The sequence below is a fragment of the Chamaea fasciata genome, unplaced genomic scaffold, assembly GCF_029207755.1.
Source record: "Chamaea fasciata isolate MVZ Bird 193981 ecotype frontalis unplaced genomic scaffold, bChaFas1.0.hap1 SCAF_25, whole genome shotgun sequence".
In the NCBI taxonomy this organism is placed as follows: Eukaryota; Metazoa; Chordata; class Aves; order Passeriformes; family Sylviidae; genus Chamaea; species Chamaea fasciata.
In genome coordinates, this window is record NW_027094110.1 from 3,860,533 (window position 1) to 3,877,092 (window position 16,560).

The window sequence follows — 16,560 nt, forward strand, 5'->3', positions numbered from 1 at the left end:
AAGCTGAGTCTATGTAAACATGCTGCATGCTCTTGTATTCTGTGTACAGCCTGGGGCAAGCCTCTGGAGACCTGTTCTGACTGCACTTAGTTCTTCCAGAGTAACAGTGCACCGGCAGTCTGCACTGCTGAGGTGAGGTGGGCAAGGTGACAGTTAAGGGTTTGGTTGCAATCATTGCCATTTATCAATTCTCCTACAACTGAGTAACCTCAAAAAGAATGAAGGTTGGTTTATAGGCTTAGAGAGTCCTCTGTTTTCTTCAGGACTGAAGGAGGGGTTGAGGCATGTCCGTGTTCAATGCCAGGTGTCTGATTTACATCCAGATCTTCCTGGTACGGCAGAGTGTAGAGGCCTTCCAGTGTCTTGATTCTTGGAACACAAAAAGGTGTTGTTTGAAACTGTAAATATGTTTGTGCCTTAAATGAATGGGGAGAGAGGGAAGTCTGGGGTGGAAATCTGACCCACTGTTCTTGAGGGTGAAGGCTCCCAGGTAGCCAGGCATGAACTCAGTGTAATTGGGAAGTAACTTTGAGGCAACAACTTCAACCCCTGGATTGGGTATTCCTGTGTTTTTCTCTTTTCCTCTTGTTCTGAGGCTTCTCAGCATTGTCTCCCAGGAGCCAGAGGTTGGGGAAGATCCTTGCTAGCCACACATTTGTGTATTCTGTTCCCTACGAGGTGGTGTGTTTTTGCATGTTGTAGCTGTATGTGCATGTAGAGCTGCTTGATTTTTGTCCTTACTTTTTGGGGATGGCACTGGGGGCAGTTCAATTGTCAGTGAAATGTTTACGGAGTACCTCAGGCAGTGCCATAAAATCACAGCACCCTTCCTCCTGTGCTGCAGCTCCTTGTGAAATACCTGCCATCCTAGAGGCTTCAACGAGGGAAGGATGTCATGTCCAACAACAGAGAAACATGCACCTTTTTCTTTGTTCTGACCTTCTCCCTGCAGAGGAGGAGAGCTTGGGCTGAAAGGTTTCTTGTGAGATCAAGTGTAAAAAATGTTCTGTAAAGAAATGACTATAGTAACTTGTGCCAGAACTTAAGTTATTTCCTGAAAAGATTTTTTTTTTAGAAGTATTGGAATCCAAAGCAAAGAAATAAGCATGCATAAACACACAATCACCCTTTCACTGTCTATATCTATAAATACAAATATTTATATACATAAAACTAACATTTGCTAGAAGGTTTTTTTATCCTCTCACATAAGAGCTTCTTGGCTATTTCTGAGCAGGTTGATCTCTGCCCGAGGAAACACGAGAAAGGGAGTATGTTTGAATACAAACATGGTTCAAATATTTTGTATTTTCCAGGACTCTGCATGAGTGAAGTGCCCGGAGTTAGAGACTGGCAGGAGGGAGGTTTCTCAGATGTTTGTGTGCCCCTTCTGTAGCTAGGGAGCTCAGGAGCCCAGTTTTCGGGCTTCTGGAGGAAACAATTTTAGACTTTTAATTTGTTGCAGGCATCCTGTGTGGGCAATGTACCCGTGTATGTGAGGAGAAAGGCTTTTGCAGTATTTTGTATTCTTGTTACCTGTGGGGCAGAGAGTGTTTTTGTAGTGTTTTTGCCCCATGTTTGAAGAGGCAGCACAAAGGGATGGGATGTGGACAAAGCCATTGATTCTTCCCAGGCTACTTCCCAGCGATCTCTTCAGGCCAAATGTTCTTAGTAAAGGTCTGGGCTGAGATGAAGAGAGCAGCTCTGTTGTGCTCTAGGATAAAACTCTCCACAGCCCAACAAAATCAAGACAAAAACCCTCCCTTTTCTGCTGGGCCAGCAGTCTGGGTAGTCAAAGGAAAATGTAGATAGACTATGTAAACCTACAGCAAGATTATTTTTATCAGCCATTTTATGTGTAGATGCTACAGTGTGATTTCATGCGGAAATATTGCTAAAGATTTTTAAAAACTCTCGGTGTTGTGTGTGTGGGTGTGTCTGTGCGTGTGAGTGGGAATGGTTCATTGGAGTCTGTCCTCTGAGGAGCCCCTGGGGCACAAACTCCCTGCTGCCAGTGCCCTGCTGTGCTCAGCTGCCTGGGCAGGACGCTGCACCCAAAAGCAGAGATCTGCTCTTTTGTTTCTATCCATGGATTTTGCTGTAATTGGTTATGCCAGATAAGATGTCACAATACCACTGGTTAAAAATAAAATCTATTTTTCAGATTTACTGCACTGCTGGTACTTGGAAACCTCTTGCACTGAAGTGTTGAGTTTTAGCATGGTGTGAATTTCTCTGCTGTGCTGTGGGGGGTCCTGGGTGTGATGGCTGGGAGGGGACAAGGCCATGCCTTGGTGGCTGACTCTGCTGCCACGGGGCTTCTTGTCCGTGTTTGTCCCAAGTGAATTCTTGCCTACAAAAATAACTTGAGTCAGACCATGAGTACTGGACACAGAAACCACCACACCCCCCAAGCTTTTATTTGCTGTTCAGTGCAGGGCAGCACTAATCCAGCACTAACAGAGCAGAGTCCTGCTGCTTCCCTGGACCTGGGACCCCCAGTAGGACTGGGTTATGCTTGTTTGCTATTTAAAAGTGATTTCTTTTTTCCTCTTCAGCTGCCATCTACTTGGTGGTGGAAGGATCAGCACATGGAGCTTTTCCAGCTTCTCACTTGGGTATCAGTGTCCCTCCCTCAGAAGAACTTGGGTTGGCCAGAGCTGTTCTTCACACACAACCCACAATCACTGCAGTTCTAGGCCGTGATGAACCAAGGGAGGTGGTGCTGATCCCAACCAGGCAGCTGATCCCCATTCCCACAGCAGCTGATTTGAGGGAAGATAGAGAACAGTGCTGGGGGTGTTCTCTCAGCTCCGTGAGCCTTCCTGTTCACTTTTGCTGTCTGCTGGCTTGAGGAGAGGGGGAGAAAAAGCCTAAACAGGACGAGTCATGTGTTGTTTTCTGGGAGGAAAAAAACCAATCCCAAACACCCGAGATTTACAATTCCAGAATGTGCTGTTACCATATCCTGATCAGCAAAGGAATTCTAGAATCAGTGAGAACTGAACTGGGGGGAAAAAAATAAACTACATCTATAAAATCTAATTACTTAACCCATGAAGCTTAACAGTCAGCGTGCAACACTTGTAAATTATTGTCCAACTGTGCTCCAGTCAGTGGTGAGGCCATCACAGGCGGGAACAACGTGCTGGGAGTTTGGGTAGGCCCGTGATTAAATGTTTACGACTAGAAGGGAAGCATGGTCAAAGTTGTAACCCTGATTGTCACCCCCAGCTGCGCTGTAGAGAGTGCCTGGAAAAGGATTTTTGGGGCATCCCACCACTTTTTCTTGTGGACTTAGCAGAGCTGGGCTCACAGTCAGACTTGACCTTGAAGGTCTTTTCCAACCTCAAGGTTTCCACGATCCTGAAGTTTCCTGTTTGATTTGGTCACTGAGGTTAACTCATCTCAGTAGAGCCCAGACATGCCCCAGCTATTCAGGACTCCCTAATTGGGCACTGATTGCCTGCGTGTGCACCAGCAGCTGAGCGAGGGTTGTGTTCATCAAATAACCCAGGAGTTCCATGTTTGCTTAAGGAGCAGGAGCTTCTGCTGTGCCACCTCTTGCTCACAGGTGTATTTATAGACCCAGCCGAGCTGTGGCTTGTTCCCCGGCTCTGCTGATGTACACAGATCCTGCCATAGTGCCTTGTTCCTGTTTCGTGTTCATGAGCAGCAGGCTCCACTGGGGCTGCTTGGAGAGCACAAGGCCCAGTGCTGTGGTTGCACATAAAGCAGGCACAGTGATTTTTTTCCTGCCCCCCTGATTGTGCTTTTCCTGTAGGGACACCTTTGCAGGTGACCTGTATGGAAGGACCAGAGGCTCTGGGCAGGGTGGAGGGCTGCTGGGGTAGAACGCTGCAAGCAGCTAGGCTGGCTTGGTAAGGCTGGGCTTAGTCACTTCCTTTGGGGAGTGGGGAAGGATGCACCTCCTGTGTGGGAGCCCCACCTGAGCCTCCTCATGCTGCAGTGAAATGTTGAGGTGCTCTCTGCTTACCAGGAATGGTGCTGCTCGTGGGCCGGCTGTGCTGGGCTGGCTGTTTTGTCCAAGAGAAGCCGGGAAGGGGTGAGAGCTGCTGCCGGAGATGAAACCGCACCCAGCAGGGCCTGGGGCACAAACCGTGCTGGGGCTGTTGCCGTCTCAGCTGCTCCTGAAACCCCTCGCAGCAGCCACTTGGAGAACCTCAACCTACCTTCAGCACCTCCCCACGCTGCTGGGAAGCCGGCCTTGGGAGAAAATCGCCGTCGCTGGGACCCCGTCGTGTCTTTGGCTTTGAAAGAAGCATGTCCCTGACGTTTGGTCTGACATCGTGTCTGACGCGGTGCTGTGGCTTGTCCCTCGGATTCCCCGGCTCGACGAGTCAGTCCTTACTCATCCCCTTGTTTGGAGGAGGGATTTCAGGAGCCCCCGTCCGAGCCCCGTGAGGATATTTCTCGGCTGATGGAGCAGCAGAGAGGGAGCTGTGCATGACAGGGGCTGCCAGAGGCGTGCCCGAGCGGGGCCGGCTGCTCCCCGGCTGCAGCAGAGCCCAGAGGCACCTGTACAACACCGAGGCGTGTCAGGAAACCTGATGCCTCACCTCTGCCAATGTGGAGGCGGAGGGAGGAGGGCCCAAAGACATGTCCCTTCACGCTCGCATCAGCTGAAAACAGAAAGGAAAACTTGCTAGAGCCTTTTGTACCAGCGGAGGAAGCCTCCCTGTGCCGCTCTCACCCCAGAAGCCCTCCCGTACTCCACTACTCTGGGGGGGTGGCTGTCCCACACCCGTCGGGCGATGAACATCGCAAGGAGAAGAGGCTTTTACAGACAGGAGGTGAACAACACGCTCTGGGAGCTGCCCAGGAGATACACAGCCCTCCACCCGCTGGGCTCCGGGGCCTACGGCTCCGTGTGGTGAGTGGGGTCCTGCTCGCACCGCCCGCGGCAGCGCGGGCCGGCCTGGGGGCGTTGGAAGTTCCGTGCCGGGGGGGAAACGAGGAGGTGCTTGGCTGCACCCCTCCATTAAGGGAGGACATTTGCATGTGTGATGGGGGCACGTTGTCTCCCGCTCCAGCGCACGGCTGGAGGAGAGTCGCTCGCTTGAAGGAAACGTTTCCTCCTTTGGTCAGCCCGGGTGGGCAGAGAGGGCAGCGGTGCCAGGACAGCCGAGCGTCACCTCGGCACTGGGGTCAGGAAGGTTTCGAGCTGCTTTGGATTCGAGCTTGCGTTAAGGCTCCTGTCTGGCAGCACAGGTGGGGGAATACCCGGTGTCTGGATGAGGTTTGTCGGTGATTACAGAGCTGGGAGCTGGAACAGGCTGCTCAGTCCCGGGCAGCTGATGCTGGACTGCCTGGGGGAAGTAGCTGGACAGTACAACCCCACCCTGATACTGTTTCCAGTTTGAAATCATAAAGTGGATAGAAGTTACTGTAAACCACGATCAGTAACAGACTGGGACTTTCCTTCATGGCTAATGATAAACCCCAGGCTTCAGGAGAGCAGCAGGAGCTGCTATTAATTATTCGGGCGGGCAAAGGTGCCTGAAGCAAGAGCAAGCACAAGTCAGACATTGCTGGGTTTACACTGACAAACCAGAGATGGGCAACTCTGAAAGGTTAAATATGAAACAGTCCATTGATAGTATCTGAAGAGAGCCCTTATTTCATGACATGCTGAGCTAAAAATAATTGCAAAAAAAAAAAGGTGTGTCCATTTTTTTCATAGGTGTTGGGCAAAGTCTGGCCTGCCACTGGCACTAATCCTGAAACCGTGGTGCCCACGTCTTGTCCTTTTCCCCCAGTTTCCAGTTTACAGAGAGGCACCCACTTGGCTGCCCAGATCTGTTTCTGGCTCTTAGATTCTTAACTAAGTCCTGCAAAATCAGGCAAGATTAGACTTGGCTTTTCATTTCTATTCGTACAGTGTTCTCTGATTTTTATCACAGAGAAAATCAGGAAGAAAAATAAAGACAGGACCAAAAAAAAAAAAAAAAAAAAAAAAAAAAAAAAAAAAAAAGAGAGAAATCCTTTCAAAGTTTCCTTGCCTACCCCCCCCCAAAAAACCCCAAACATCAAAAGAACCATCTTTACTGGTCCCTGTAAAACTCTCAGCTGCTCTGGAGCTCTCAAGGAGGGAGGCTGAAGCAGCCCGGAGGTGCGTGGTGGTTTTGAACGGACAAGAGCTGAGCAGGGAGAGCTCCATGCTGATTCCTGTACAAAGCTGAGGCAGAAAATGTGGAGCTAGGATTTGCTGTCCTCTGCTGGGAATTGCTGGGAAAATTTCCTGCGTTATGCAGCAGCGGCTTTTACACCGTCTTGAGCAGCTGGGAAAGTATTTCAGGAGAAACAGCAAAGGCTTTTTCCCTCCCCTTTTCAATTTGCCGAAGTCTGTAGTGATTTGGCTCCCAGCTGAGTGTAATTGTGAAAGGAGAATCTTCTGACCCCTCCAACGCTGCTGTTGCCGATCTCTGCCAGCCAAGGCAGGGACACAGCTCTGCCTGCCCGAGGTCACCCCAAACTGCATCTGTTCACTGAATCTGTGCTGGGGAGGGCGCTGGGGGCTCTCCCAGCTGCATCCACTCAATCGCCTCTGGGCTGTGATTATGGCGAGGCTGTAACCAGCGCTGTCTGTGCTGTGCCGGCTGGAGCTCCACCAGCAGCTCTCCTGTGTTGGGTGCTGAGGTTAGATGCTCTGGTAGGTCAGCTGCTGGGAGGACACTCTCAGATCAGGAAATCTGCCTTGGATTCTACAGTTTGGCTCCCTGGTCTGAGTCCCTTCCTCTTATTTTCCTGGCTCCTCCAAAAATTTTACGCAGTGCTGTCCCCTCTGCTGACATCTGCTGAAGTCCTGAAACAGAGAAAAACTCACTAAGAGTCCTCCCAGGACACCCTGCAGCATCTTCAGCACCCCAGCTGCCTTGTGTAACTGTTCCTGCACTTCCTTTGCTTCTCCTGACTCATATTTGTCAGTGCAAGGCTGGAGGATGCAGCTGGAATCCATGGGATTGGGCATGATGATTTACAGCTCTTCCGTTCCCGTGGGAGATGAGATAGGGATTTCTGAAGCAGTGGGAACTGCTCTGGGAATCCACAGCAGGATTTGGCAGGGAAAACCTTTTTTTTTTTCATCTGTTTTCCTCTTGGGAGGGGTCAAGGAGGGGCTGAGACACCCCTGGAAAACAACACTGAGAACCCTGAATTACAGCTCTCTGTGTGAGAACCTCCCTTCCCTCCTTTGCAGTCTGAGCAAGGAGCCTCCAGGGGAAGAGGAACTGTCACAGGATTGCTGTGTCCAGCTGCAAACAGCCAATGTGACCAGCAGGAATAGCACAGCGTGTCTGTAGCAATGGCTGCTGCACCAGGTTTTCATCAGCTTCACAGAAGAGTCTCATTTTCAGCCAGACCTGCTCTTACACAGAAGCAAATGTGTAATCAAGGATTCTGAACACAGCAGGATTAATTGCAGCAGCATTTTCAACATGTGACATCCACTGTCTTTGCTCCAGAATACAGTGAAGGCAGCTGGCCTGCCCTAGAATACAGCAACCTCCAAGCAGATGGCAAAGCAGACATTTCCATATCTTTGTTCTCTTATCTCCATGCGTTAGGGAAGGAGAAGGCAGTTAGAACTAGTTTTGACCTTTAAGCATTTCTGTTTCCCTTTTCTCACAGCTCTCTTACCTCCAGCTCACCTCTCTAGGTTAAAGAGAATAAAGATGAGCCACTCATGCTTTTCTTCGTGTCCCACCTCATCCCTCAAAGAGCACAGGCTGTGCTCTGCTGCCCAAAGCCACACAGGGTAACATCTCTGTGTGCAGAGCACCACTGAGCTCCTCAAAGGGCCTTTCTCTGCTGTCCCTCTGCAAGCACAGGAATCAACTCTCCTCTAGGAGATGACCTGTGGGGTTGCAGAATCTGTAAAAACATGCTGCTGACATCGGAATGGTTTTTATTTGCCTGCTGCAGTTCAGCCATTGACAAGAAGATGGGGGAGAAAGTGGCCATCAAGAAGCTGTGCCGCCCGTTCCAGTCAGAGATCTTTGCCAAGAGAGCCTACAGAGAGCTGATGCTGCTGAAGCACATGCAGCATGAGAATGTGAGTGCCCATTTCTGCTCTTCCTGCTGACACGAGGGGTGTTTCCTTGCCACCTTTTTGGTGGCATCACCTGTGTTTTAATTGACATTTGGTATGTGCAGGCGGTCTCAGGGTTTAGCTGTGACCTGTTTGCTGTGCCCAGGCTGCAGCAGGTGTGTAATGGGTGAGCACAGGCATTAGTAAGAGGGAAAACATCTGTGCAGCATCAGTGAGGAGTCCCTGGGTTCCTCAGATGGAATTCTCTGTGTTCACCCACGTGCATGTACCAGTGGAGAGCTGATGAGTGCCATGTGCACTGCAAATGCTTTTCAGATTTAAATGTGGGCTTCTCTCCTTCCTCAGGTCATTGGGTTGCTTGATGTCTTCACCTCCACTGCCTCCTACCACGGGTTCCAGGACTTGTAAGTCTGGAGTTGTTTCCTCTGTGTAGACTTAACTATTTTCCAAGACAGCTGTGTATTAGCAGCAGCATAACAGAGAGGGCTGAGGTGCAAAGGGACCAGACTGGAACCTAGGCATCCCCAAATAACACAGAGAAAACCAAGAGCGCACATCAGCTCCCATGGCTGACACACCCAGAACACGTAACCAGATCCCAGCCCTGCTCACAGCTGGGACACCACAGCATGCACAGACCAACCTGTGCAATGAGGATGTGTTACATTCCATGGTGCATCACACCTAGGGTGATCCATGATCACTGTGTGACTGCTGAGCTAAGGGGCTGCGCTCAGAATGGGAGAAGTATTGTTCATCAGGCCTTGGGGCAATTAAATTTAGAATTTGAAAGATCTGTGCTTCTTTTCCTCTTGGTTCTGGCTCTTCTCAATTAATTTTTTTGGCCTTTTCCCTCCAAGTTCATGGTCAGGTTGGACAAGTCCTTTTCCCTTCCCTTCCCCATCACTGCAGATGAGCAGTGTGTGCCTGGGTTTGGGGTTTGGCTGATGGTTGAGTGTTAGCAGCCTGCAGGAGGAGCATCTGAAGGTTCTCAGAGCAGTTCCTGCAGGAAGACCGTCAATTAATTAGCAGCCTCAGCAGGCAGGTACTGAAGTAAAGCTGGATGCCTCAGAAGACAACATCCAGCTTTCTTCACGTACTGAAGGGCTGGAGAACATTACAATGACAAATCTGGGAGCCAATGCAGCTGCTTGGCTGTGTGGTGAAAGGGTGGTGAAAGGCTGTCCAAAATTGAACTTCACTTGAGGTCTAAACTAATTCGGGATCCTGAAGATCCTTGTCCTTACTTGACATCAGATATCTGATTTCAGGGGAGGAGAAAGAGCAATTTTCAGAACAGGTTGAAATTCCAGCTTCTCTGCAGGATGTGCTAGTTAGCCAGGAACACTGTCACAACAGCTCATCTTCCCTACAGTGAGGTACACAGCCAGAAAAACCAAACCAACTGAGAACAAGGCTGGCCTGGTCCCCTGCATTTTTCTTCCAGACTCAGGGCCTTGTCTTACTGCCTTTTAGCTACCTGGTGATGCCATACATGCGGACAGATTTACAAAAGATCATGGGACATGAATTCAGTGACGAAAAGATCCAGTACCTGGTCTACCAAATGCTGAAAGGGCTCAAGGTAGGTGGGTGTGGAGGAGTTTAGTGACTCCCTGTCTCCTCTGTGTGTCACCTCTGGGTTGACCCTAACTAAACTCCCCTCCAGTACTGTACAGGAGGATGTGGGGAGTTTCTGGCATCCCCTCAGAACAGGTATTGGCTGTTGAACCGTTCCTGTTCCAGCACACATCGGTAAAATGAATGTTTGCTCACATCAGTCAGTTGGGTATCAAAGTAATCAGCAGCCACAGGCCTTGGGATGGGTTTTCCATGGCAGCACTTGCTTCTCTCTTTGCCTTGCCCAAACCCTCTGCAAAACTCTGCACAGAGAGGGAGACGCAGCAGCAGGAGCTCCTCTGAACCCCTCACAGAGGGAATGATTCTCTATTCAGGAGCATAAGGAAGGAATATGTTTCTGTAACTGGCTTTGAGGGAGCTGAAAGCAATCCAGACAGAGCTTTCCAGCTGTCCTCTCACATCCTCCACCTGGAGTCACGGCAGTGGCTTACAGGCATCAGTGGGTTCACCTAAATCACACTTCTCCCCAGGTCACTGCTACCTTGAGTTTAAGTAAAGGGGGGAAGAACACACAGAAGGTTTGACTGGTGTGCTAAAACCCCTGTAGTCAGCTTTTGCAATTTTATGTTTTTGGGCTGAGATTATGTTTTTGAAAACCCAAAATAACCATGTTCTCATGGCATCTGCTGTAACCTTGATGACTTTGATAGTTTGAAGCTGTTGTTGTACTTGCTCTAAGGAACTATTGCTTAATCCCTCCTCTTCTGTTCAATGCATCTTCTTTAGACTGGAAATAGCGTTTTAAATACTGTCAGTAACTTGGGGCAGAAATTTCTTTTCAAACTGCTGCCCTAGGGACCTGCAGAAGGCTGCAGAGGTTTGTTCTCAGCAAGTTCTTGCTTGTAGCTCTTGTTTCTCTGCTGGAGAACAGAAAAAATTGTCTACTGGTGATCACATTGTGGCTCCCCTTTTTATTGCAGTATATCCATTCAGCTGGCATCGTCCACAGGGTAAGTTCATGTGTGCTCTTATTCTGATTTTCCTCTGAGAAACACGGTATAGTCTTAAAGTTAATAAATTCCTATTAACTTGAAACCATCATTTCACTAATACCACTGTCTGCTCTAATTTTCCGTCCTGTCTGCTCTCTTCTCCATCCTACACCCTATGTATGTTTGGATTTGCTGATTTGTGCAGCATTTTGAGAAAAATGCTGTGTTTTCTGATGAGCTGAGATGCATTTTATGATGCTTTTTGAATTAAAACTGTTTCAGAAAAGAATCAAATTGTGATCTAAAGCTAAACATGGTGTTTATTCAGTCATTTGCTGAACTGATACTGAACCTGGGGTGTTATGGGACCACATCAAAGGCAAGCAAAAGTTCAACTGAGAGTTGTGTTGACGTATTGCAACTTGAAGCATCCCCTTTTTTCTGCTCCTGTCTGTTGTAGGACCTGAAGCCAAGTAACCTGGCTGTGAATGAAGACTGCCAGCTGAAGGTGGGTGGCAAAGCAGCACTTTGCAGCACATCAGCTCATGGAGGAACTGCTCTGCCAGCAGGAAATTGGCACCGTCATGTTTCCTCTTTCCTCCCAAGCCTCCATTCCAGGCGTTGTGTTCCTTGGCGGCTGCAGCAGTGGGAAATACTCCCCTGCTGATGTCACTTGCTGAATCAGGACACAAGACTTCAAATGAGCCTTCTGTCACTGTAATCCTCAGGGATGGCAGTGTGTAATGACTTCCTAGAGAAATTCAGCACTGCTGAGCAATACTTGCAGCAGATGAACGATCCCTGAAGGGTAACTGGATTTAACTGCAGTTACCCTTTGGTTCTGACGGACATTGTGGCTGTGATTCCAGACACAGTCATTTTCAGGGTTGCTCTGAAGGGTTTGCTTGCTGCTGGCTGGTGTGCTGCTCTAGCATGCATTTTCTGTAATGTATATTTCAGGGAGTGGCTCTGCTTCCCATAAAGGTTGGGTCAAGCTTGCTCATCTTCAGCATTGAGGGAGAGGCCATGCTGTGTCACCTGCAAGGTGTTCTTATAGGAAAGGGTGAGTTGTGGTGACCTGGGAGCATGCCTTCACCACCAGGTCACAGACCAACTCCAATAAAGCACATTAACTCAAAACTCAAGCTTCGAGAAAGGCAGTGACCTTCCAGGGAGCACAAAGCACTGATCCTTTCAGCGGGGTCTTCTCATGACAACGGGGCTTGCAGCTGGCTTGCAATTTACAGTGGAATTAAGACATTAATTCTTTGAACCATCCCATGCGTGTCTGTGGTGTAACTGGAGCTTTGTTATTATCTGATTGGAGCTACTCCATTTTCTCTTAGAAGTAGAGTCTCGCTTGCCCATAGGATTTCTCTTTTCTCTCCTGCCCTCCCTTCTCCTCATTCTTCCTTTGGCATTGCAGATCCTGGATTTTGGCTTGGCCAGACAGGCTGATGCTGAGATGACCGGCTATGTGGTCACACGGTGGTACAGAGCCCCAGAAGTCATCCTGAACTGGATGCATTACAACCAGACAGGTGAGCAGCCCTGCCCAGCAGCGTGACTCCCTGGTGACAAGCTGGGGGATCCTGTTGGCTCAAATCTCACAGAATTGCCCAGTTGGTTTTCCTCTTTCTCATCAGTGCTCCCTGGAGTGGAGCAGGTCCCAGAGGTGTTACACAACTCCCAGAGCTGGTGCTTGCAGGAAATGATGAAAGCAGAGAGTTTAGCACCATAGAAAGAACAGAGGAGGGTGGGAGGGAGAGAAATTTAAATCAGTGCTTGCTGCAAGCAACAGCAAAAGCGACAGACCCAGCAACCACTGCTGCCTTTTTAATGATTTTTTTTTTCTTCTTCCTTTTCCCTGCTCCTTCCTTTTTCTCTCTGAACAGTGGACATCTGGTCTATTGGCTGTATCATGGCAGAAATGCTGACCGGGAAAACACTCTTTAAAGGAAGAGACTGTATCCTTTCAAGCTGAACCTTTTCCCTGAGTGGCGTAACAATTCTTGGTGTGTGTGAAAGAGTTTTTATGAATGAGACTACTGAGAAAAACAGGTGTCAGTCTGGTTCATCAGGAGATAATCACAAGGAGCAGTCTTTTTGGAGAGGAAAACAGAAGGGCACCTCAGAAATACACCTCTGTGGTGGCGTAGTTCTTCATCAACTGTTCAACCTTGTGTGGCCATAGCTCCATTCCCAAAGCTTTGCATATCCTCCTTCCAAGCCCATGGATGTGTGTCCTGGCATAGTTGTGCCAGGAAAATGATCTGTTGATGGAAATGCCATGCCAGGAAGAAAAGGCTTGGAGCTCTTTTTGCCAGATTAATGAACTCTACTTGTGTGACTGTGGTGGGTTTGCATCATGAGCTAATTGTACTCTCACAGGCTGAGCTGTGGTGGGGGTGTGCAGGGTTTGCTCCTCAAAGGATGATCTTTAACACAGCTTGCCAGACCTGGATCAACTGACCCAGATTCTGAAAGTAACAGGGCATCCAGGAGAGGATTTCTTGGAGAAGCTGGAGGACAAAGCGGTAAGGAAGTTCCCTGTGGATTTTGGTTCTGTTGGTGTGGGAGAGGTGCCTCTACAGCAGCAGGGAAGTGCAGCCTTTTCCTCTGGGCAAGGAAGGCGCTTCTCTGTGCTGGTGGCACATCTGATGGACCTGGTGCTGCATTGGGAACAGCTGTGTATGGCAGAGACTCCCATGTGAGGTGTCTGATGCCCCAGAAAACCACCAATCTTCTCTGTTCTCCAGCTTGGCTCTTAAAACAGAAGTATTTCACTTGTCTTGACTGATAAAAATAATTCCTTGTAAACTGCTTGCTGAAATGGGACATCTGGGATGCTTTGCTCTTCTCTTCATTTGCCTTTGCTCATCGGAGCCATGAGACTGAGGGCTGTCTGTATTTCACACCTGTCCACGTGCAGTAACTGCGCTTTCCTCACTCTTTCAGGCGAAGAGTTATATCCAGTCCCTTCCTAAAATCCCCAAGAAGGATTTGTCTGTGCTTTTCCCTAAAGCAAATCCTCAGGGTAAGTAGTCTCCAGCAGTTCTCATGAGTTTTTACAGCTGGAAAGGAGACAAGCTGGCTGCCACAGACCTAACTTTATTTCTCCTTCTTAGAATTTCTTGCTACATTTTTCCCTTGCAGTTTGTGCCCCTGCCCTTCCTCAGGAAAAATATATATCAATTAAAAGCAGAATTATCTTTTAATGGCATTACAATGTAGATGTTCTGCTGTTCTTGGCCATTTACTTTTTGCAAAAATTATTATTTTTATGTACAGTGTCGATCCTGTTTGTTGAATACCTGGATCTAGTAATATGTAACAGACAGCTGATGTGGAATTTTCAGGGTAAGAAATACTCTCTTAGAAAGAGCTCTCTTCCCAGGTAGGTTAGATGTGAGAGCGAGCAAAACTCTTCTATAAACTGAATGGAAGAAAGTCTTAAAATGTTGAAACCATGTGGGAATGGAGCTGACAGACTAGTCAGCATCTGAGTTTCCCAGGGATGTATAGGTTTCTATACAGATTACTCATGTTAAGGCTCCTTTGAGATGCAGGGCTCTGAATGAAAGCAAATGATTAAAACTGAAAAATATCTTGAGGTTACTGGCTTACTCCTCATGTTTCTGTAACCCAATCTGTGCAGCAAGGCTTATTCAAGTGTAATTTGTTATTTCTGGACAATTTAACTTTCGTTAGTAAGAGCTCCCTGAGGCTGCTGTTGGCCAGACTTTGCATCTCCACTGATGGGAGCTCCTTGCTGCCTTGGCCAGGTTGAGGAACCTCTTCAGTGTTCAGGTCTGGAGCTGAAACACTGGAAATACCAGTGCCACACTTGCAGGGTTCATGCACAGGGTGCCTGTGCTCCTCTGCACCTTGCTTAGCCCTGTCCTCCTCCTCTGCAGCTGTGGACCTGCTTGACAAGATGTTGCAGCTGGATGTGGAAAAGCGCCTTACAGCAACAGAAGCCTTGGCTCACCCCTACTTCGACCAGTTCCGAGATATTGAGGAGGAGACAGAGGCACAACACTCCTATGATGATTCTCTGGAACATGAAAAGCTTTCAATAGAGGAGTGGAAAAGTAAGGAGTTTATTTTCTTTGAGGTTCCTGTTTAGCACGGGACTTTCCTCCCCCTCCTTCTTTCCTGTACAGTTGCTGAGTAAGGCTGTGATTGCCTGTCGATGCCTTAATGGTAGTGCACAGATCTCGTGCTTTTATGCATTCAGCAAAGATCCCTCCTGCCCCTCAGGCAGACTTTTTTTGTCTCTCTCCTTTGTCTCTTTCAGCTGCCACTGAATGCCTTTTTCTGCACATCCAACACTCAAACTTTTGTTTTTGTTTCCTCTGAAATCACACATTCATGGTTATTTTGTTCTGTTTTTCAAGAGCACATTTACAAGGAGATCTTGACCTTCAGTCCCATTGCACGGAAAGATTCAAAGAAGAGAAGTGGGATGTCATTATAGCGACGGCTGCAGCTGTGGCTGGGACTCGGTTCTTGATGACATCAAATTCATTCCACACTGCATTGCTGGTGGCCAACTTTTGGCCTGTGGGACCTCTCTCCATGTGCCAACACAAGGATGACACCGTGCTGTGGGCACTGGACTTTGTTCTACTAAGGGGGAAACACCCCAGATCGTTTTCAACATAAAAGACAAATATATTCTTGTTGAAACTTTAAGTGGGAGAATTTTACCTGGTGTTTCTTTTTCTTTTTTCTGTGTTTGTCCACTCGAGAGAGGAGGGGTTTCATTCTTTCTCATTAGTCTTTTCAAGCGCAGGGTTTAGTACACTAATTATAGATGAGATGAAGAAAAAGGTAAAATTGACTGGGAAGTGAGTCCTAAGCAAAAGGATCAGAAATACTGAATTTCAGCATAACAAGACCTGAACCAATCTCACTCTGGCTGTGTCCTGCCTCCCTGAGCAGTCAGAGAACACCCAGCAGAGCAAGGCTGCTTGGGATGGTGTCAGCTCCAGGGCACCAGGGGATCAGCCTGTGTTCAGAGCAGCTACAAACTCATCCTCTCATCCTATGCACACAATTCTGCTCAGATGCTTCCCCTCCAAAGAGCCGCTGCCTCTTTTTTTTTTTTTAAATTTATTTTTCCCCTGCTTATTTCGTTCCTTGGGATTTGATCAGTGTTGCCCCCCTCACTGCTGGCAGCAAACACAGCCTGGGAATTCAAGGCCACTTCCCACAGTGACAGAATGGGAATCCCAAGAAGGTGCACAAGTTAGTTTGAATATGGATCTGCAGGAAGTGTTCCAACCTGTGCTGAAACTGGAGTATCTGCAGATCCACAGCTTATCAATACAGTCACTTGAGAGTGCAGGCACAGCTGCTCGTTGTGATAACACCTTTGGACTGCAACACCTTCTTCCCCATGGTGATCAGGCAGGTTCAGCCAATCATTTCAAAGTCCATCCCAAGGGATATGTTCCAGGAGCCCTTTCTGTATCAGAGCTCAGAGCACAGAGTCCCCAGGACTAGAGAAAAGTATTGAGAAGGTATTTGACCTCACTAATACATAGTGATCCTGAACTCCCCCCCTCTTCTGTAGCTGCTGACTTATTTTGGTTTGGTTTAACCAAGCCGTTTGTTTTCAGTACTCTCTAATTTTCTTCTTAAGTAATGTTCAGTTTTGCTGTACAGACCACAAGTAAGGGAAAACTGAAACATTTCCAGAATTTTCTGATCTCTCTTCTCCACTGGGAACTGGACACAATGATGTCATGTTCTTGGCTGTCTCCCTGTTGCAGCTCATGGCATGCAGCACTGGGTATAACCCTGCAGTGACTGCAGCTTCTTGATAGGATGGTGTTGATGTTTGCCTGCTGTAGCTGCACACATGGTCCATGATGATAAGACGAGGTTTCTCTTGGCTCGTATCTGCCT

General features: G+C 48.2%; 1 protein-coding gene across 4 annotated transcripts; it reads left to right on the forward strand.

The window, feature by feature from the left end:
- The first annotated feature begins 8 nt into the window (after nucleotides 1-8).
- On the forward strand, nucleotides 9-15,342 carry MAPK13 (mitogen-activated protein kinase 13). Of its 4 annotated transcripts, XM_066204201.1 has the most exons (13): nucleotides 3,811-3,881; nucleotides 4,001-4,894; nucleotides 7,945-8,074; nucleotides 8,417-8,475; nucleotides 9,548-9,656; nucleotides 10,633-10,662; nucleotides 11,105-11,152; nucleotides 12,071-12,185; nucleotides 12,540-12,611; nucleotides 13,102-13,181; nucleotides 13,603-13,681; nucleotides 14,562-14,738; nucleotides 15,045-15,342. In XM_066204201.1, the coding sequence occupies exons 2-13, from the start codon at nucleotides 4,776-4,778 to the stop codon at nucleotides 15,122-15,124; spliced, it is 1,098 nt and encodes a 365-aa protein (XP_066060298.1). In that variant the 5' UTR covers nucleotides 3,811-3,881; nucleotides 4,001-4,775; the 3' UTR covers nucleotides 15,125-15,342. The 4 variants fall into 4 exon arrangements, with proteins under 4 accessions (XP_066060300.1, XP_066060301.1, XP_066060298.1 ...); XM_066204203.1 differs by lacking the exons at nucleotides 3,811-3,881; nucleotides 4,001-4,894 and adding an exon at nucleotides 9-132; XM_066204204.1 differs by lacking the exon at nucleotides 4,001-4,894 and having other exon boundaries at nucleotides 3,447-3,881.
- Nucleotides 15,343-16,560: the final 1,218 nt, after the last annotated feature.